Source organism: Dendrobates tinctorius, unplaced genomic scaffold (assembly GCF_039654945.1).
Source record: "Dendrobates tinctorius isolate UK_male_01 unplaced genomic scaffold, ASM3965494v1 ptg000011l, whole genome shotgun sequence".
NCBI lineage: Eukaryota > Metazoa > Chordata > Amphibia > Anura > Dendrobatidae > Dendrobates > Dendrobates tinctorius.
The window spans coordinates 23,624,975-23,647,931 of record NW_027361679.1 but is presented as its reverse complement, the minus strand read 5'-3'; the positions used below and the strand labels follow the sequence as shown (position 1 = coordinate 23,647,931).

General features: G+C 40.1%; 1 protein-coding gene across 2 annotated transcripts in view; it reads right to left on the bottom strand.

Annotated features, from left to right (window-relative positions):
* SNCA (synuclein alpha) overlaps positions 1-17,723 on the bottom strand; it is a 176,482-nt gene extending 158,759 nt beyond the window's left edge. The window contains exons 1-2 of one of the 2 annotated variants that reach the window (XM_073590146.1): positions 17,462-17,723; positions 15,809-15,955 (exon numbers count right to left, since the gene is read on the bottom strand). In XM_073590146.1, the coding sequence (XP_073446247.1) occupies positions 15,809-15,929 (121 nt within the window). In that variant the 5' untranslated portion in view covers positions 15,930-15,955; positions 17,462-17,723. The remainder of the gene's footprint in view (positions 1-15,808; positions 15,956-17,461) is intronic. The other variant, XM_073590157.1, reaches the window with a different exon arrangement.
* Positions 17,724-22,957: the final 5,234 nt, after the last annotated feature.

Here is a 22,957-nt window from a genome sequence, read left to right as displayed (position 1 = left end):
AGCACCGTCAGCTGGTCCTTGGTAGTGCTTTTTAGCACAGGTACCTTCTGCTTAGTAACCGTGGTCCAGCACCGTCAGTTGGTTCTCGGTAGTGCCATTGGGTCTTGTTCCTTCTGCTACCCATCCGGGTGCCAGCACTGTCAGCTGGTTCTCGACAGAGCCTTTGGCCTAGGTGCCTCCATCTCAGTATCCGAAGTCCAGCACCGTCAGCTGGTCCTTGGTAGTGCTTTTTAGCACAGGTACCTTCTGTTTAGTAACCGTGGTCCAGCACCGTCAGTTGGTTCTCGGTAGTGCCATTGGGTCTTGTTCCTTCTGCTACCCATCCTGGTTCCAGCACTGTCTGCTGGTTCTCGCCAGAGCCTTTGGCCTAGGTGCCTCCATTTCAGTATCCGGGGTCCAGCACCGTCAGCTGTTTCTCAGTAGTGCCATTGGCTATTGTTCCTTCTGCTGCCACTACGGGTTCCAGTACTGTCAGCTGGTTCTCGCCAGTTTCTCAGCTTTCTTGTACCTTCTGCTACATTTCCAAGATCAAGCTTTTTGAAATTGTCTTTGGTAATCCTTATTGATCTCCATGACGACGACCCTGATGACGACGACCCTGAAGACCACACCAAAGAAGACCAGAAATATGACCCTAAATAATAAGACCAAGAGGACAAAGAACATGAAGACAAACACCAAGATACAGAACAAAAGACAGAAGAACAAGAAGCAGAAGAAGCAAAAGCAGAAGAGCAGAAAGCAGAAGAACTTTAAGCATAAGACTAAAAGTCAGCATAGAAGAAATCAAAATTATAAGCAGAAGAAGACTAAGCAGTAAATGGGGGTGAGTCCGTTCCTCCTCGTGGTGCCCCTGGAAAATGCCTGCTGCTGCAGGCCAAACTGAACGTGGACAAATCCTGTTGTAAATCTTTAGTGACAGGCAGAACGTAAGGTGTAATCTTATAACTTTTATAGATAAGTACTATTGGAATGCCTGTCACCATAAGAAAATGAAGAAAAAGAAGAATAGGAAGAAGATGAAGAAATAGCATATGAAAATTAATAATAGCTGAATAAGAAGAATATGAAGAATGGAAAAAAAAATTAATGGGAAGAAGATGAAGAAGAAGAAGCTGAATAAGGTGAAGAAAAAGTTGATGAAAAAAATGCTACTGCTGTGGGTCATGAAGCAGAAAGTGTGGGAGAAGTACAAAAGAAGGTGAAGAGCATGAAAGTTGTGAAACATACATATCTGACAAAATATAAAAAAGGTTAACATAGTCAATATCTTTTTAACTCCGAACGTCTTGAAAAAAAAAATTGGAATTAATGCTGTGCCATGTGATTTGAATAAACCACTATGCCTTTAATGTCTCCTCCACCTCCCACAATACATTCTACATGATTCCTATTTGTTTTCAATTATGTAGAATTAGCCAACAAGGAAATAAAGGGCTTTTTAAAATTCCGATACCGGAAGTCCCATAGACTTGAATGGGACTTCCGGTATCGGAATCGGCGATACCCGATATTTTTTTCGTATCGGGCAATACCATCCGATACAATATTTTTGGGTATCAAACGGTATCGCTCAACACTAGTAATTGTAAATAATATCTTAAACTTAGGTAATCGTTTAGTTAATTTGTGTTTCAAAACTGTAGAGTTGAATACATGATTTGAAATGTTTCTATGTGCAATATAATCATTATAATTCAGCTAGTTCTAAATAATATTTTAAATACCTTTATTTAACAAATCACAATAGTTTTGTCTATAGTGGTAATCACCAAATAGTATCCACATGAATACCATCAAGTTACTCTGATATCTACAGGTGCTTCTCACAAAATTAGAATATCATCAAAAAGTAAATTTATTTCAGTTCTTCAATGCAAAAAGTGAAACTCATATATTATTTCGAGTCATTACAAACAGAGTGATCTATTACAAGTGTTTATATCTGTTAATGTTGTTAATGTTGATGATTATGGCTTACAGCCAATGAAAATCCAAAAGTCATTATACCAGTAAATTAGAATAATTAACAAAAAACACCTGCAAAGGCTTCCTAAGCATTTAAAATGATCCCTTAGTCCATTTCAGTAGGCTCCACAATCAAGGGGAAGACTGCTGACTTGACAGATGTTCAGAAGGCAGTCATTGACACACTCCACAAGGAGGGTAAGCCAGAAGAGGTCATTGCTAGAGAAGTTGGTGTTTCACAAAGTGCTGTATCCAAGCATATTAATGAAAAGTTGAGTGGAAGGAAAAAGTGTGGCAGAAAAAGGTGCACAAGCAACCGGGATAACCGCAGCCTTGAATGGATTGTTAAATAAATGACATTCAAAAATTTTAGAGAGATTCACAAGGAGTGGACTGCTGCTGGAGTCATTGCTTCAAGAGTGACCACACGTAGACATATCCAGGACATGGGCTACAAGTGTCACATTCCTTGGGTCAAGCCACTGATGACCAGTAGACAACGTCAGGAGTGTCTTACTTGGGCCAAGGAGAAAAAGAACTGGATTGTTGCTCAGTGGTCCAAAGTGTTGTTTTACATTTCATTTGAAAATCAAGGTCCCAGAGTCTGGAGGAAGAGTGGAGAGGTACACAATCCAAGTTGCTTGAGGTCTAGTGTGAAGTTTCCACAATTAGTGATGGTTTGGGGAGCCATGTCATCTGCTGGTGGTTTGGCCAGCAAACTTGCCTGACCTTAGTCTCATAGAGAATCTATGGGGTATTGTCAAGAGAAAGATGAGAGACACCAGACCCAAGAATGCAGACTAGCTGAAGGCTGCTATCAAAGCAACCTGGTCTTCCATAACACCTCAGCAATGCCACGCCACATTGATGCAGTAATTGATGCAAGAGGAGCCCTGACCAAGTATTGAGTGCATGTACTAAACATACATTTCAGTAGGCCAACACTTCGGGTTTTAAAATCAATTTTCAAGCTGGTGTTAAAAAGTATTGTAATTTACTGAGATAATGACCTTTAGGTTTTCATTGGCTGTAAGCCATAATCATCAGCATTAACAGAAATAAACACTTGAAATAGCTCACTCTGTTGTAGTGACTGTATAATATATGAGTTTCACTTTTTTGTATTGAAGAACTGAAATAAATTAACTTTTTGATGATATTCTAATTTTGTGAGAAGCACCTGTATGTCCTCGAAATTTAATAGTACAGGTGCCTGTAGGTATGTGCAGTAGGAAGCTTTTCATCCCTCTTGCATTTATGGAAAGATGTTCCAATGAATGTTTTGAACTAATACTGGAGATATCAGGGATGCTGAACAGAGTTAGAGAGAATCGAATTACAGGAAGCAGTCCATTGACTGAAAAAGTAATTTGTGGTCACTGGACGGTAACCCTGAAAATCGCCTATTACCTAATGGAATCCTCTGCTCTTTTGATTAGCCAGCCTGGTGCGATATTATAATTGCAGTTTGATGCACACATGACATGGCACAAGGCTGTTTAACCCCTTAATCCCATATGACGTACAATCCCGTCCATGCGCCCTGGGACTTAATTCCCAGGGACGGGATAGTACGTCATAGCAATCAGCGGCGCCCACTTGGTGAGCGCCGCTGATCGCGGTCGGGTGTCAGCTGATTATCACAGCTGACACCCGGCACAATGTGTCAGGGGTGGTCATGGACCGCCCCTGACATGTTAACCCCTTGCACACCGCAATCAAACACGATCGCGGTGTACCGGGGGTTAAAGGAAGCATCGGCAGGGAGGGGGCTCCCTCCGTGCTTCCCTGAGCCCCCCAGGGAAGCGCAATATGCAGCACTGCTGCGGGGGGCTCCTTCCCTGCAGGCCCCTGAATCCAAGATGGCAACGGGGACCTTCGGGGGCCTGCAAGGAGCCGGCTTCCTCAGTGCCTACAAAGCGCAGGCAAGGAGGAAGCCTGTGTAGTGCCTGTGACAGATTGCTGATCTGTCACAGTGATCTGTGATGTCACGGATCAGCGATCTGTCACAGGACAGTGATGTCCCACCTGGGAGAATGTAATAAAGTTAAAAAAAAAGAAATTTTAAAATAGTTTAAAAAAAATCGCCAAATATATTAGAAAAAAAAAATTCCCCCAATAAATTCATTTTTTGGAAATAAAAAAAAAAACAAAACAATAAAAGTACACATATTTGGTATTGCCGCGTCCGTAACGACCTGCCCTATAAAACTATCCCATTAGTTAACCCCTTTAGCGAACCCCTTAAAAAACAAAAATAAAAAACGAAGCAAAAAATAATGATTTATTATCATACCGCAAAACAAAAAGTGCAATAACGCGCGGTCAAAAAGACGCATATAAATATCCATGGTACCGCTGAAAACGTCATCTTGTCCCGCAAAAAAACAACCCACCATACAGCATCATCAGCGAAAAAATAAAAAAGTTATAGCTCACAGAATAAAGCGATGCAAAAATAATTATTTCTTATATAAAATAGTTTTCATTGCATAAAACTGACAAAACATAAATAAACGACATAAATGAGGTAACGCTGTAACCGTACTGACCCGAAGAATAAAGCCGCTTTATCAATTTTATTGCATGCAGAACGGTGTAAACGCACCCCTCCAAAAGATATTCATGAAATGCTGGTTTTTGTTCATTCTGCGTCACAAAAATCGGAATAAAATGCGATAAAAAAATGTCACATGCCCGAAAATGGTACCAATAAAAATGTCAACTCGTCCCACAAAAAATAAGACCTCACTTGACTCGGTGGGTCAAAATACGGAAAAATTATAGCTCTCAATATGTGGTGATGCAAAAACTATTTTTACAATAAAAAGCGTCTTTTAGCGTGTGACAGCTGCCAAACATAAAAACCCGTCATAAATAGTAAATCAAACCCCCCCGTTATCACCCCCTTAGTTAGGGAAAAATAGTAAAATTAAAAGAAAATGTAATTATTTCCATTTTCCCGTTAGGGCTAGGGTTAGGGCTAGGGTTAGGGCTAGGGTTAGGGCAAGGGCTAGGGTTAGGTATAGGGCCAGGGCTAGGGCTAGGGTTAGGGCTAGGGTTAGGGCTAGGGCTAGGGCTAGAGTTAGGGCTGAGATTAAGGTTAGGGGTGTGTTGGGTTTAGGGTTGGAGTTATAATTGGGGCGTTTCCACTGTTTGGGCACATCAGGTGCTCTCCAAATGCAACATAGCGTCTGATCTCAATTCCAGCCAATTCTGAGTTGAAAAAGTCAAATGTTGGTCCTTCCCTTCCAAGCTCTGCCATGCGCCCAAACAGTGTTTTACCCCCACATATGGGGTATCAGCCTACTCAGGACAAATTGCAAAACAACTTTTGGGGTCCAATTTCTCCTGTTACACTTAGGAAAATAAAAAATTGGTGGCAAAAATATTATTTTTGTGGAAAAAAATGATTTTTTTATTTTTACGCCCGGGCTTTATAAACTTCTGTGAAGCACTTGGGTGTTCAAAGTGCTCACCACACATCTAGATAAGTTCTGTGGGGGGTATAGTTTCAAAAATGGGGTCATTTGTGGGGAGTTTCAATAGTTTAGGTACATCAGGGGCTCTCCAAACGCACATGACACCCGCAGACCATTCCATTGGGTCTTGTTCCTTCTGCTACCCATCCGGGTGCCAGCACTGTCAGCTGGTTCTCGCCAGAGCCTTTGGACTAAGTGCCTCCATCTCGGTATCAGAAGTCCAGCACCGTCAGCTGGTCCTTGGTAGTGCTTTTTAGCACAGGTACCTTCTGCTTAGTAACCGTGGTCCAGCACCGTCAGTTGGTTCTCGGTAGTGCCATTGGGTCTTGTTCCTTCTGCTACCCATCCGGGTGCCAGCACTGTCAGCTGGTTCTCGACAGAGCTTTTGGCCTAGGTGCCTCCATCTCAGTATCCGAAGTCCAGCACCGTCAGCTGGTCCTTGGTAGTGCTTTTTAGCACAGGTACCTTCTGTTTAGTAACCGTGGTCCAGCACCGTCAGTTGGTTCTCGGTAGTGCCATTGGGTCTTGTTCCTTCTGCTACCCATCCTGGTTCCAGCACTGTCTGCTGGTTCTCGCCAGAGCCTTTGGCCTAGGTGCCTCCATTTCAGTATCCGGGGTCCAGCACCGTCAGCTGTTTCTCAGTAGTGCCATTGGCTATTGTTCCTTCTGCTGCCACTACGGGTTCCAGTACTGTCAGCTGGTTCTCGCCAGTTTCTCAGCTTTCTCGTACCTTCTGCTACATTTCCAAGATCAAGCTTTTTGAAATTGTCTTTGGTAATCCTTATTGATCTCCATGACGACGACCCTGATGACGACGACCCTGAAGACCACACCAAAGAAGACCAGAAATATGACCCTAAATAATAAGACCAAGAGGACAAAGAACATGAAGACAAACACCAAGATACAGAACAAAAGACAGAAGAACAAGAAGCAGAAGAAGCAAAAGCAGAAGAGCAGAAAGCAGAAGAACTTTAAGCATAAGACTAAAAGTCAGCATAGAAGAAATCAAAATTATAAGCAGAAGAAGACTAAGCAGTAAATGGGGGTGAGTCCGTTCCTCCTCGTGGTGCCCCTGGAAAATGCCTGCTGCTGCAGGCCAAACTGAACGTGGACAAATCCTGTTGTAAATCTTTAGTGACAGGCAGAACGTAAGGTGTAATCTTATAACTTTTATAGATAAGTACTATTGGAATGCCTGTCACCATAAGAAAATGAAGAAAAAGAAGAATAGGAAGAAGATGAAGAAATAGCATATGAAAATTAATAATAGCTGAATAAGAAGAATATGAAGAATGGAAAAAAAAATTAATGGGACGAAGATGAAGAAGAAGAAGCTGAATAAGGTGAAGAAAAAGTTGATGAAAAAAATGCTACTGCTGTGGGTCATGAAGCAGAAAGTGTGGGAGAAGTACAAAAGAAGGTGAAGAGCATGGAAGTTGTGAAACATACATATCTGACAAAATATAAAAAAGGTTAACATAGTCAATATCTTTTTAACTCCGAACGTCTTGAAAAAAAAAATTGGAATTAATGCTGTGCCATGTGATTTGAATAAACCACTATGCCTTTAATGTCTCCTCCACCTCCCACAATACATTCTACATGATTCCTATTTGTTTTCAATTATGTAGAATTAGCCAACAAGGAAATAAAGGGCTTTTTAAAATTCCGATACCGGAAGTCCCATAGACTTGAATGGGACTTCCGGTATCGGAATCGGCGATACCCGATATTTTTTTCGTATCGGGCAATACCATCCGATACAATATTTTTGGGTATCAAACGGTATCGCTCAACACTAGTAATTGTAAATAATATCTTAAACTTAGGTAATCGTTTAGTTAATTTGTGTTTCAAAACTGTAGAGTTGAATACATGATTTGAAATGTTTCTATGTGCAATATAATCATTATAATTCAGCTAGTTCTAAATAATATTTTAAATACCTTTATTTAACAAATCACAATAGTTTTGTCTATAGTGGTAATCACCAAATAGTATCCACATGAATACCATCAAGTTACTCTGATATCTACAGGTGCTTCTCACAAAATTAGAATATCATCAAAAAGTAAATTTATTTCAGTTCTTCAATGCAAAAAGTGAAACTCATATATTATTTCGAGTCATTACAAACAGATTGATCTATTACAAGTGTTTATATCTGTTAATGTTGTTAATGTTGATGATTATGGCTTACAGCCAATGAAAATCCAAAAGTCATTATACCAGTAAATTAGAATAATTAACAAAAAACACCTGCAAAGGCTTCCTAAGCATTTAAAATGATCCCTTAGTCCATTTCAGTAGGCTCCACAATCAAGGGGAAGACTGCTGACTTGACAGATGTTCAGAAGGCAGTCATTGACACACTCCACAAGGAGGGTAAGCCAGAAGAGGTCATTGCTAGAGAAGTTGGTGTTTCACAAAGTGCTGTATCCAAGCATATTAATGAAAAGTTGAGTGGAAGGAAAAAGTGTGGCAGAAAAAGGTGCACAAGCAACCGGGATAACCGCAGCCTTGAATGGATTGTTAAATAAATGACATTCAAAAATTTTAGAGAGATTCACAAGGAGTGGACTGCTGCTGGAGTCATTGCTTCAAGAGTGACCACACGTAGACATATCCAGGACATGGGCTACAAGTGTCACATTCCTTGGGTCAAGCCACTGATGACCAGTAGACAACGTCAGGAGTGTCTTACTTGGGCCAAGGAGAAAAAGAACTGGATTGTTGCTCAGTGGTCCAAAGTGTTGTTTTACATTTCATTTGAAAATCAAGGTCCCAGAGTCTGGAGGAAGAGTGGAGAGGTACACAATCCAAGTTGCTTGAGGTCTAGTGTGAAGTTTCCACAATTAGTGATGGTTTGGGGAGCCATGTCATCTGCTGGTGGTTTGGCCAGCAAACTTGCCTGACCTTAGTCTCATAGAGAATCTATGGGGTATTGTCAAGAGAAAGATGAGAGACACCAGACCCAAGAATGCAGACTAGCTGAAGGCTGCTATCAAAGCAACCTGGTCTTCCATAACACCTCAGCAATGCCACGCCACATTGATGCAGTAATTGATGCAAGAGGAGCCCTGACCAAGTATTGAGTGCATGTACTAAACATACATTTCAGTAGGCCAACACTTCGGGTTTTAAAATCAATTTTCAAGCTGGTGTTAAAAAGTATTGTAATTTACTGAGATAATGACCTTTAGGTTTTCATTGGCTGTAAGCCATAATCATCAGCATTAACAGAAATAAACACTTGAAATAGCTCACTCTGTTGTAGTGACTGTATAATATATGAGTTTCACTTTTTTGTATTGAAGAACTGAAATAAATTAACTTTTTGATGATATTCTAATTTTGTGAGAAGCACCTGTATGTCCTCGAAATTTAATAGTACAGGTGCCTGTAGGTATGTGCAGTAGGAAGCTTTTCATCCCTCTTGCATTTATGGAAAGATGTTCCAATGAATGTTTTGAACTAATACTGGAGATATCAGGGATGCTGAACAGAGTTAGAGAGAATCGAATTACAGGAAGCAGTCCATTGACTGAAAAAGTAATTTGTGGTCACTGGACGGTAACCCTGAAAATCGCCTATTACCTAATGGAATCCTCTGCTCTTTTGATTAGCCAGCCTGGTGCGATATTATAATTGCAGTTTGATGCACACATGACATGGCACAAGGCTGTTTAACCCCTTAATCCCATATGACGTACAATCCCGTCCATGCGCCCTGGGACTTAATTCCCAGGGACGGGATAGTACGTCATAGCAATCAGCGGCGCCCACTTGGTGAGCGCCGCTGATCGCGGTCGGGTGTCAGCTGATTATCACAGCTGACACCCGGCACAATGTGTCAGGGGTGGTCATGGACCGCCCCTGACATGTTAACCCCTTGCACACCGCAATCAAACACGATCGCGGTGTACCGGGGGTTAAAGGAAGCATCGGCAGGGAGGGGGCTCCCTCCGTGCTTCCCTGAGCCCCCCAGGGAAGCGCAATATGCAGCACTGCTGCGGGGGGCTCCTTCCCTGCAGGCCCCTGAATCCAAGATGGCAACGAGGACCTTCGGGGGCCTGCAAGGAGCCGGCTTCCTCAGTGCCTACAAAGCGCAGGCAAGGAGGAAGCCTGTGTAGTGCCTGTGACAGATTGCTGATCTGTCACAGTGATCTGTGATGTCACGGATCAGCGATCTGTCACAGGACAGTGATGTCCCACCTGGGAGAATGTAATAAAGTTAAAAAAAAAGAAATTTTAAAATAGTTTAAAAAAAATCGCCAAATATATTAGAAAAAAAAAATTCCCCCAATAAATTCATTTTTTGGAAATAAAAAAAACAAAAAAACAATAAAAGTACACATATTTGGTATTGCCGCGTCCGTAACGACCTGCCCTATAAAACTATCCCATTAGTAAACCCCTTTAGCGAACCCCTTAAAAAACAAAAATAAAAAACAAAGCAAAAAATAATGATTTATTATCATACCGCAAAACAAAAAGTGCAATAACGCGCGGTCAAAAAGACGCATATAAATATCCATGGTACCGCTGAAAACGTCATCTTGTCCCGCAAAAAAACAACCCACCATACAGCATCATCAGCGAAAAAATAAAAAAGTTATAGCTCACAGAATAAAGCGATGCAAAAATAATTATTTCTTATATAAAATAGTTTTCATTGCATAAAACTGACAAAACATAAATAAACGACATAAATGAGGTAACGCTGTAACCGTACTGACCCGAAGAATAAAGCCGCTTTATCAATTTTATTGCATGCAGAACGGTGTAAACGCACCCCTCCAAAAGATATTCATGAAATGCTGGTTTTTGTTCATTCTGCGTCACAAAAATCGGAATAAAATGCGATAAAAAAATGTCACATGCCCGAAAATGGTACCAATAAAAATGTCAACTCGTCCCACAAAAAATAAGACCTCACTTGACTCGGTGGGTCAAAATACGGAAAAATTATAGCTCTCAATATGTGGTGATGCAAAAACTATTTTTACAATAAAAAGTGTCTTTTAGCGTGTGACAGCTGCCAAACATAAAAACCCATCATAAATAGTAAATCAAACCCCCCCGTTATCACCCCCTTAGTTAGGGAAAAATAGTAAAATTAAAAGAAAATGTAATTATTTCCATTTTCCCGTTAGGGCTAGGGTTAGGGCTAGGGTTAGGGCTAGGGCTAGGGTTAGGTATAGGGCCAGGGCTAGGGCTATGGTTAGGGCTAGGGTTAGGGCTAGGGCTAGGGCTAGAGTTAGGGCTGAGATTAAGGTTAGGGGTGTGTTGGGTTTAGGGTTGGAGTTATAATTGGGGCGTTTCCACTGTTTGGGCACATCAGGTGCTCTCCAAATGCAACATAGCGTCTGATCTCAATTCCAGCCAATTCTGAGTTGAAAAAGTCAAATGTTGGTCCTTCCCTTCCAAGCTCTGCCATGCGCCCAAACAGTGTTTTACCCCCACATATGGGGTATCAGCCTACTCAGGACAAATTGCAAAACAACTTTTGGGGTCCAATTTCTCCTGTTACACTTAGGAAAATAAAAAATTGGTGGCAAAAATATCATTTTTGTGGAAAAAAATGATTTTTTTATTTTTACGCCCGGGCTTTATAAACTTCTGTGAAGCACTTGGGTGTTCAAAGTGCTCACCACACATCTAGATAAGTTCTGTGGGGGGTCTAGTTTCCAAAATGGGGTCATTTGTGGGGAGTTTCAATAGTTTAGGTACATCAGGGGCTCTCCAAACGCACATGACACCCGCAGACCATTCCATCAAAGTCGGCATTCCAAAACGTCACTACTTCCCTTCCGAGACCCGACGTGTGCCCATACAGTAGTTTTCTCCCACATATGGGGTGTCAGCGTACTCAGGACAAATTGGACAACAACTTTTGGGGTTCAATTTCTCCTGGTACCCTTGGGAAAATAAAAAAATTGGTGACTAAAAGATCATGTTTGTGGAAAAAATACGATTTTTTTATTTTCACGCCTGGGCGTTTTTAACTTCTGTGAAGCACTGGAGGGGTCAAAGTGCTCACCACACGTCTAGATAAGTTCCTTGGGGGGTCTAGTTTCCAAAATGGGGTCACTTGTGGGGGGATTCTGCTGTTTAGGTACATCAGTGGTTTTCCAAACGCGACATGGTATCTGATCTCAATTCCAGCCCAAAACGTCAAATGACGCTGCTTCCATTCCGAGCTCTGCCATACTCCCAAATAGTGGTCTACTCCCACATATGGGGTATCAGCGTACTCAGGACAAATTGCACAATAACTTTTAGGGTCCTGTTACCCTTGGAAAAATAAGAATTGAGGGTGAAAAGATCATTTTTGTGGAAAAAATATGATTTATTAATTGTACGGCTGTATGTTATAAACTTCTGTGAAGCCCTTGGTGGTTCAAAGTTCTCACCACACATCTAGATAAGTTCCTTGGGGGGTCTATTTTCCAAAATGGTGTCATTTTTGGGGGGTTTCCACTGTTTTGGTACATCAGGGGTTTTCCAATCGCGACATGGTGTCCAATCTCAATTTCAGCCAAAAACGTCAAATGGCGATGCTTCCCTTCCGAGCTCTGCCATGCGCCCAAATAGTGGTATACCCCCACATGTGGGGTATCAGCATACTCAGGACAAATTGCACAATAACTTTTAGGGTCCTGTTACCCTTGGGAAAATAAAAATTGGGGGTGAAAAGATCATTTTTGTGGAAAAAATATGATTTTTTTAATTGTACCGCTGTACGTTAGAAACTTCTGTGAAGCCCTTGTGGGTTCAAAGTTCTCACCACATATCTAGATAAGTTCCTTGGGGCATCTAGTTTCCAAAATGGGGTCACTTGTGGGGGGTTTCCACTGTTTAGGTACATCAGGGGCTCTCCAAACGTGACATTGCGTCCGATCTGAATTCCAGCCAATTTTGCATTGAAAAAGTTAAACGGTGCTCCTTCCCCTTCTGAGCTCAGCTATGCGCTGAAACAGTGGTTCCCCCCACATATCATGTATCAGCGTACTCAGGACAAATTACACAATAAATTTTGCAGTACAAATTCTCCTGTTACCCTTGGAAAAATAAAAAAAATTGAACCTGAAGTATTTTTTTTGTGAAAAAAAGTTAAATGTTCATTTTTTTTTAAATATTCAAAAAATTCCTGTGACGCACCTAAAGGGTTAATAAACTTCTTGAATGTGGTTTTGAGCACCTTAAGGGGTGCAGTTTTTAGAATGGTATCACTTTTGGGTATTTTCTATCATATAGACCCCTCAAAGTGGCTTCAAATGTGATGGGGTTCATAAAATTAAAATGGTGTTGCAAAAATGAGAAATCGCTGGTCAACTTTTAACCCTTAGAACTTCCTAACAAAAAAAAATTTTGGTTCCAAAATTGTGCTGATGTAAAGTAAACATGTGGGAAATGTTACTTATTAAGTTTTTTGTGTGCCGTATCTCTGTGATTTAAGGGCATAAAAATTCAAAGTTTGAAAATTGCAAAATTTTCAAAATTTTCACCAAATTTCCATTTTTTCACAATTAAACGCTAGTTATTTGAATGAAATTTTACCACAAACATGAAGTACAATATGTCACGAGAAAACATTGTCAGAATCACCGGGATCCATGGAAGCGTTTCAGAGTTATTACCTCATAAAGAGACAGTGGTCAGAATTGTAAAAATTGGCCCTGTCATGAACGTGCAAGCCACCCTTGGGGCTTAAGGGGTAAATCAAAGAAGAGCCAAAGATTCTGGCAGGTTGGAGGCATTTTAGAACTTCCATCCATTGCCCACAGATTACATGGTACTTACATAGTGAACAGTAAAATCTGGCATGCCTCATGTGTATGTATAGGGGCAGCTTATAGTGGCATGTAAAAGTTTGGGCATTACAGATGTTAAGCAAGTAGGTTAAATGATCTCTAAAAGGCCTAAATTTAAAGATGACACATTTCCTTTGTACATTAGGCAAAAAATATAGAATGTTATCTTTTACATTTTAAAAATTACTAAAAGGAAAATGGGCCGATGGAAAAGTTTGGGTACTTTTGGAGATTTGTGTGCTCATATAACTGTGGTTCAGACCTTAGTGTTATTGTTTCTGGCCATAGGGTTGGCTTGTTCACTATCATCATTAGGGAATGCAAAGTGATGCAAATTTCCCAGCTTTATAAAAACCTTGCCACCTCTAACCATGTTCCCCCAAACTGCAGCCATGGGTTCTTCTAAGCAGCTACCCAGCACTCTGAAAATGATGGAGGCCCACAGAGCAGGAGAAGGCTATGAGAAGATAGCAAAGCATTTTAAAGTTGCCCTTTCCTCAGTTTGAAGTGTAATTAAGAAATGGCAGTTAATAGGAACAGTGGCGGTCAAGATAAGATCTGAAAGACCAAGCAAAATTTCATTGAGAGATGCTCATAGGATTGCATGAGAGGCAAATAAGAACCCCCACTTGACTGCAAAAGACCTTCAGAAAGATTTAGCAGACTCTGGAGCGGTGGTGTTCTGTTCTGCTGTTCAGAGACACCTGCACAAATTTGGCCTTCATGGAAGATTCATCAGAAGAAAACCCCTTGTGCGTCCTCAACATAAAACTCAAAAGCATGCAAAAGAGCATCTAAACAAGCCTTATGCATTTTGGAAACGAGTTCTGTTGACCAATGAGGTTAAAATAAAACTCTTTGGCAACAATGATCAAAGGTATGTGTGGAGAAAAAGGGCACAGAATTTCAGGAAAAGAACATCCCGCCAACCATTAAGCATGAGGGTGGATCAATCATGCTTTGGGGTTGTGTTGCAGCCAATGGCATAGGGAACATTTCAAGGGTAGAGGGAAGGATGGATTCAATAAAATTTCAAAAAATTCTTGATGCAAATATAACAACATCTGTACAAAAGCTGAAGTTGAAAAAAGGATTGCTTCTACAAATGGATAATGATCCTAAACATACATAAAAATCCACAAGAGTCTACCTCAAAAGGCGCAAGCTGAAGGTTTTACAATGATCTAAGAGTTCACCAATCTGAACAGCATTAAAAATCTGTGCCTAAACCTCAAAATAGCAGTGCATGCAAGACGACCCAGAAATCTTGCAGAACTGGAAGAATTTTTCAAGGCAGAATAGATGAAAATCTCTCAAACAAAAATTGAAAGATTTTTTGCTGGCTACAAAATTCGTTTCTAAGCTGTGATAATTTCAACTGGGGGAGCCAAAACGTTTGTATCTGCCCATTTTCTTTCTTGTAATTTTTTAAGTGTAAAAATGACAATATTGTCTAAAATACAAATGTGGCATCTTTAACTTTAGACCTTTTAGAGATCATTTCATCTTCAACTTGCTTAACTGTTCATAAGAGTAATTTTGACCAGGGGTGTCCAAACTTTTACTTAATGCTTCTCATACATCTCGCCAACCATTAAGCATGAGGGTGGATCAATCATGCTTTGGGATTGTGTTGCAGCGAATGGCATAGGGAACATTTCAATGCTGAACATCTCTAGTTTTCTTTCTATTTGCAAGAATAATGTCTATGACGAGTGAAAAAACAGCCTCCTACGCATGACCAGATAAGGTTGCAGAATCAATTCTATGCAAATTTCAACCTTTTACACTAACATAATACAAATATACAAGCATAATAAATGAAATAACCTTTTGATAATGAAAAGCACTACCACAAAACATTTTCCTAACGTATCAAGCATCCAGTATTATACGACTGGGATGTGTAATAAATTCCATTTTGGTTCATGAAAAAAATTCCATCCCATATACAATAATGTCTATCAAAATGAATGATATCTAGCTATTATTAATATTATGTAAAAAGTGTCTAATAATCTGTACAGTCACCAAGCATTCCAACTTTTTTTAAGACCTTACAATGGGACCAAAATGTACCGTGGCTCTGTAAAGGTACCGTTACATTTAGAGATGCACCAGCGATCCCGACAATGATACGACCCGGTCAGGATCGCTGGTGCATTGCTAAATGGTCGCTAGCGAGCTGCCAAACAGGCAGATGTCACCAGCGATGCAGCAGCGGTCGGCAGTCGTCACTTACCTGTCACACGCAGCTCTGGTGACGTCTTCTGCCCCGTCCATGGAGTCGCTAGTCAGTGCCAGCAGGAAGCCGATGACGAGAAATGGACCATCCCGTTCTTGCGCGATCAGTGATATCCAGCGGGGAGCCGGGTCGGAGGTAAGTGTCACATGTAGCGAGATCGCTAGCAATATCACAAAATCGGTGACGCTTTAGCGGTATCGCTAGCGATCTCGCTGTGTGAAGGGGGCTTTACTCTTGAGGGAAGTCAAAATCCTAATTTCACAGCTGGTCATTTATTGATCTACTTTACCTACCTACATAAAGGACGCCCTCTTTTGTCTTTCCTGCTGCTTCCGCCACACCCTGTTTGGTTTTTTCAGCAGCTGCCACAACTCCCTCTTTAGCTTTGGAAAGCCCTTTCATGAATACATCCATAGCGAATGACTGTGTGCTCACAAGTGCTGGAAGACATAAGCCATTCATGGGAAACTGTTGATAAAACGTCATGCAAATACTAGTGTTTTCTATAATAAAATATAAGGCAAGCAATGATCTAATCGGCAACCTGCAGCTTGTCTGCATGACATGAAGTCAACCCTTGTAGAGGTGTAAAATGTATATAACTTGACATTATAAGCCTAATTTACTGAAGTCTAAGATTAGTTGGAGTCCTGGGTTAAATCCAACCAAAGACAACATCTGCAAGGAGTTTGTATGTTCTCCCCGTGTTTGTGTTTGCATGGGTTTTCTCCAGGTACTCCAAGACATTCTGATAGGGGATTTACTTTAGATTGTGAGCCCCATTGGGGACAGTGCCAAGAATGTCTGAAAAGTGCTTTTGAGTTAATGGCGCTATATAAATGAGTAAAATAAATAAAAATAAAATAAACATATGTAATAAAGAATAGATAGATATAGATAGATTGATATATAGATATAGATGCCTAGGTAGATAGATAGATTATAGATAAATATGGAATAGATAGATATAGAGATAGATAGATAGATGATAGACAGACAGATAGATTTGAAGATAGATAGATAGATAGATAAATAGATTGATTGATATAGATAGACAGGTAGATGGATGGATGGATAGACAGATAGATATGGGATAGATATATAGATAATAGACAGATGGATGGATACATGGATAGATAGAAAGATAGATAGATAATAGATGGATGGATAGATAATAGATAGATACATGAATAGATAGAAAGATAGATATATAGATAGGTAATAGATAGATAGATAATAGATAGATGGATGGATGAATAGATAATAGATAGATAATAGACAGATGGATGGATGGATAGATAATAGATAGATAGATACATGGATAGATAGAAAGATAGATAGATAGATAATATATATATACACGGATGTATGGATAGATAATAGATAATAGATAGATAGATAATAGATAGATAGATTTATGAATAGATAGATAGATAGATATGAGATGGATGGACATGAGATATGGATATAAAATAGATATAACAATGGTAGATAGATTGGTATGAGATGGATAAATTGTTACTTTAGATAGATAGATAGATAGATACAGTATATAGATATATATGGGATAGATGGATAGATAGATATGAGGGACATGATATAAGGATATAAAATAGATATAAGAGTGGTAGATAGATTGGTATGAGATGGATAAATTGATACTTTAGATAGATAGAGCATAGATAGAATGATAGAATATTAGATATAATGATAAATGGATAGATAGTAACTGAAGCATTGGCGGAATAAGCTAGTATTACAGTTGACATAAGCCCTTTGCCTACACCCTGGTTCACTAGGCGGAAGCACAGGTACATATGGTGCTCCTTGGTAAATATAGAAACAGGGACAGATTATATTACATCATTATAGCTATGTGTCTTTATCCCCAGTGGAATAAGCTATAAATGGGTGTAATACATACACATAAATGTAGTAATACTTACACACACCTTTGGTTCCTGAATGCTGACTGTGAGATGATATCTGATCTTCGGTAACAAGTTAAAAATTCAGCATATTTCGGTAAAATAAATATTCATGTGGAAAGCCCTGATAGTATGCAGATCATTCAGATGTAGAAGGCACTGGGTGAGAAATGAACATAAATACTATCATTAAAAAGTGGATGGAAAAGGGATGACTTTTCCTCTACAGGAGCAGCTCCTTCGTGTGACTCTGTGACTCGTCCTCCCTTCATTCCCAACACCCTCTTCATCTCCCTCCTCCTCCATCCTCTTTTTCACATGCCTGATTTGTCAGTGTGAAACCTGAAAAATCGCAGCCAGCCTCCCAAGCTGGACCACTTGTAAGCTTGCTGCTTCCATGGCAAACAATGAGAGCCATTATCAGCAGGATTCCTCCAGATTCAGGCCACACTAGAAAATGATGCCAAAGATCATGATAATTAGCCATGCAGATGTAGACTAGCAGAAGCCACATCTGTCCAGAAGAAGCAAAGGTGCATTAGTCAATCACACCCATTCCGTATGAGCAGCTTTCTCACTCCGGCAGCTGGGGTAGTCACGCTGTGCTGAATTATTCATTGCTAAATTAATATGATTGCACAATAAATATCTTCCACCACAAAACCATAGACACACGCCTGCAGCTCTGTATCAGGTAGTATTGTAAGACGTCTCGCTGCAGTGTCCAGGGCTTCATTAAAAAAAAGAAAAATAATAATAATCTTTATTTTTTATAATAATAATCTTTAACATATTCCGCAGCGCTTTACAGTTTGCACACATCATCACTGTCCCCAATGGGGCTCACAATCTAAATTCCCTATCAGTATGTCTTTGGAATGTGGGAGGAAACCGGAGTACCCGGAGGAAACCCACACAAACACGGGGAGAACATGCAAACTCCTTGCAGATGTTGTCCTTGGTGGGAATTGAACCCAGGGCCCCAGGGCTGCAGTGCTAACCACTGAGCCACCGTGCCGCCCCTAATACATGCTTTTTATTAAATATGTACTATATGGAGAATTGTGGGGGTGCATTATACTATTTTGATGACAATGGGGGTGGATTATACTACATGGAGGACTATGAGATTCATTTTACTATTTGGAGGATTATGGGGATGCATCATACTGTATGGAGGACTTGGGATAGTGCATTATAGTATATATGGATGACTTTGGGGGTTAATTATTCTATATGGAAGGCAATGTAGGCCCATAATACTATATGGAGGACTATGAGGAGTGCATTATACTATAAGGAACTATGGAGAGTGCATTATATTATATGGAGAACTATGGGGAGGGCAGTGTACTATATGGATGACTATGGAGAGTGCATTATACTATATGGAAGACTATGGGGGTGCAATTTACTATATGGAGGACTTTGGGAGGTGCATTGTACTATATGGAGGACTAATGGGGGACGTATTATACTTTATGGTGATGCGTTATATTATATGGATTATTATAGGGGTTTGCATTTTCTATATGGATGACTATGAGGGGTGCATTATATTATATGGAGGACTAAAGGGGGTGCATTATACTATATGTAAGACAATGTGGGGCCCATTATACTATATGTAGGACTCATGGGGAGCATTATACTATATGGAAGGCAATGCGGGGCCCATTATACTGTTTTGAGGACTATGGGATGCATTATACTATATGTAGGGCTATGTGGGACTCAATATACTGTATGGAGGACAATGCATATTCATAATATTATTTGGAGGTCTATTTGGGTCCATTTTAATTTATTTGGAGGACTATGATGAGGCTAAAATAATATTTTTAGGGACATGTGGGAGTCTTTACATTTTATTGAGAGCTATGTACACTGTATGCAAGCAATTATACAGTGGGGTCCATCATACTGTTTGAAGGGCTGTGTGGGAGGTCAATATACTGTTTGGAGACCTAATGGGTGCCATTATACAGTGTTTAGAGATGTGGGGGCCATTATACTGTATTTAGGCCCATTGTACTGCATTGGGTCACCATTCTTTGCCAGAAGAGTTGAGAGGGGCACAATAGGATCATGATACTGTGAGTGGAGGGGGCTATCAAGGAATTCACTTTGGGAATATGATACAGTGTTTGTAGGGCATTTTTGTTGGTATCATACTTTATGGGTGCCATGAAAGGGAAATCTAAAGCTTGAGTAGGAGGGCAATTACTTTGTAACGGATGTACCACTCTTGTATATAAATGATAAGCTTCCTTGGTATTATAACATTTTTCATTACACAAATTGCTACCTTTAAAAGTGAGAGTGATTCAAGGTATATAGGAGAAAAAATATTTTTATATTGTCTATTTTATAATACTGTATGGTCATTATATAAGCGTGACTCTATGTGTCTTCATGCAATATGACGAACATGTACATCATATGTCGTGTCTCTGCCTTTGATGTGGGTCCGCACACCATGCCCACTATTTTCCTAGTGCATGACAGGTGATTAAATCAGCCATCATGTTCCTTTAACAGCCACAGGTGAAGTGGTGAACCTCGTACAGCTGTTGGCCAGTTAAATCTCCCTTTGTCAATCTCTAACAGCGGCATTTAACATGTGCAGAAGGGGGTAAGTCATTGCATGTTCCATCAACACACCCATGAGGTGATCGCAGGGGGATAAATGGTTGTCTTGACAGCCAGGGGAGCTTCCTGATAACCCCTGTGCATGTCATTATGATCCTCCTGTGAACGCCAGCCCCATTAAAAATAGAATAAAAAAATCCCCATATTTGGTATCTTTGTATTCGTAAAAGTCTGATCTATCAAAATATAAAGTAAATTAATCCTGTCGATAACCGATATAACGAGAAAAAGATCAAAACCCCAGAATTACATTTTGTTTTTCCATCGCAAGAGGTGATCAAAACATCTTATCTAGCACAAAATGTCAGTTCAAGGCACAAAAAATAAACCCTCACACAGCCCCATATCCCGAAAAATTAATATATTGCAAATTTTGGAAAATTAAAACAAAAGCAAAATTTTTTTTTCAAAATTTCACATTTTTTTCACCAAGTAGCTGTCATTCAAAAGTAACCTCGTCTCTCAAAAAAACACCTCAAAAGGCTATATTGAGGGAGAAATAAAAAAAGTTATGGCTCATGGAAGAAGGGGTGGAAAAAAATAAAAAAAAATCAGATAGCACATGGACAGCAAACAGATACACAAATGTCACATTCGTACATATAGGTGGCACACAGACACGGATCACAGATATCGCCAGTTCTGTTTTTTTCCTGCACAGGAATTATCAGGAAGTGTGAAGGCGGCCTTAGGGTCCCGTTTCACATAACGACGCACCAGCGATCCCGACAATGATACGACCTGGTAAGGATCGCTGGTGCGTCGCTAAATGATCGCTAGTAAGCTGCCAAACAGGCAGATCTGTTCAATGACGCAACAACGATCCGGCGATCCATATAATGACCTCAGCGGTTGTTGAGACCTTGTCACACAGCAGCTATTCTGAACGATTCCAGCCTGCGTCCCTGAGTTCTGCGTTGCCAACGAGGTCGCTCGTCGGCGTCAAACACAGCGATGCATGCTGGCCAGCAGGACACCGAAGATGAAAAAATATCCCATGACATTCGAGCACGATCAGCGATATCCAGCGGGGGGGGCGGTCGCCGCTATGTGTCACATGTGGAGAGATCGCTAGCGATGTGAGACAGGGCCTTTAGCCATGGTATTATTTTTTTCTTTTATGCTACCCCATCCATTCACAATTTTCTATTCAATTGTAAACACTATAATTAACTTTTGACAATATTCAACCCCAACTATACAACTCATCTCAAAAAACAAGAAATGCTTGAAGGTAGTAAATACATGTACAGAAAGTCATTTGTAGTATAAGTGTAAAACGGAAGAACATAAACAGGTGTGCACCTTTAACCCCTTCACCCCCAAGGGTGGTTTGCACGCTCATGACGGGCCAATTTTTACAATTCTGACCACTGTACATTTATGAGGTCATAACTCTGGAACGCTTCCATGGATCCCAGTGATTCTGACATTGTTTTCTAGTGACATATTGTACTTCATGGTAGTGGTAAAATTTCATTCAAATAACTTGCGTTTATTTGTGAGAAATACGGAAATTTAGAAAAAATTTTGAAAATTTTGCAATTTTCCAAATTTGAATTTTTATGCCCTTAAATCACAGAGATACGGCACACAAAAAACTTGATAACTAACATTTCCCACATGTTTACTTTACGTCAGCACAATTTTGGAACCAAAATTTTTTTTTGTTAGGAAGTTATAAGGGTTAAAAGTTGACCAGCGATTTCTCATTTTTACAACACCATTTTATTTTTAGGACCACATCACATTTGAAGCCACTTTGAGGGGTCTATATGATAGAAAATACCCAAAAGTGACACCATTCTAAAAACTGCACCCCTTAAGGTGCTCAAAACCACATTCAAGAAGTTTATTAACCCTTTAGGTGCGTCACAGGAATTTTTTTGAATATTTAAAAAAAAATGAACATCTAACTTTTTTTCACAAAAAAAATACTTCAGGTTCAATTTTTTTTTATTTTACCAAGGGTAACAGGAGAAATTGGACTGCAAAAGTTATTGTGCAATTTGTCCTGAGTACACTGATACCTGATATGTGGGGGGGAATGACTGTTTCGGCGCATGGCAGAGCTCAGAATAGAAGGAGCGCCGTTTGACTTTTTCAATGCAAAATTGGCTGGAATTCAGATCGGACGCCATGTCACATTTGGAGAGTCCCTGATGTACCTAAACAGTGGAAACCCCCTACAAGTGACCCCATTTTGGAAACTAGATCCCCCAAGGAACTTATCTAGATATGTGGTGAGAACTTTGAACCCACAAGGGATTTACAGAAGTTTATAACGTACAGCGGTGCAATTAAAAATTCATATTTTTTCCACAAAAATGATCTTTTCACCCCAATTTTTATTTTCCCAAGGGTAACAGGACCCTAAAAGTTATTGTGCAATTTGTCCTGAGTACGCTGATACCCCACATGTGGGGGTAAACCACTATTTGGGCGCATGGCAGAGCTCGGAAGGGAAGCAGCGCCATTTGACGTTTTTGGCTGGAATTGAGATTGGACATCATGTTGCGATTGGAAAACCCCTAATGTACCAAAACAGTGGAAACCCCCCACAAATGACACCATTTTGGAAACTAGACACCCTAAGGAACTTATCTAGATGTGTGGTGAGAACTTTGAACCCACAAGGGCTTCACAGAAGTTTATAACATAAAGCCGTACAATTAAAAAATCATATTTTTTTCCACAAAAATGATCTTTTCACCCTCAATTCTTATTTTTCCAAGGGTAACAGGACCCTAAAAGTTATTGTGCAATTTGTCCTGAGTACGCTAATACCCCACACGTGGGGGTAAACCACTATTTGGGCGCATGGCAGAGCTCGGAAGGGAAGCAGCGCCATTTGACGTTTTT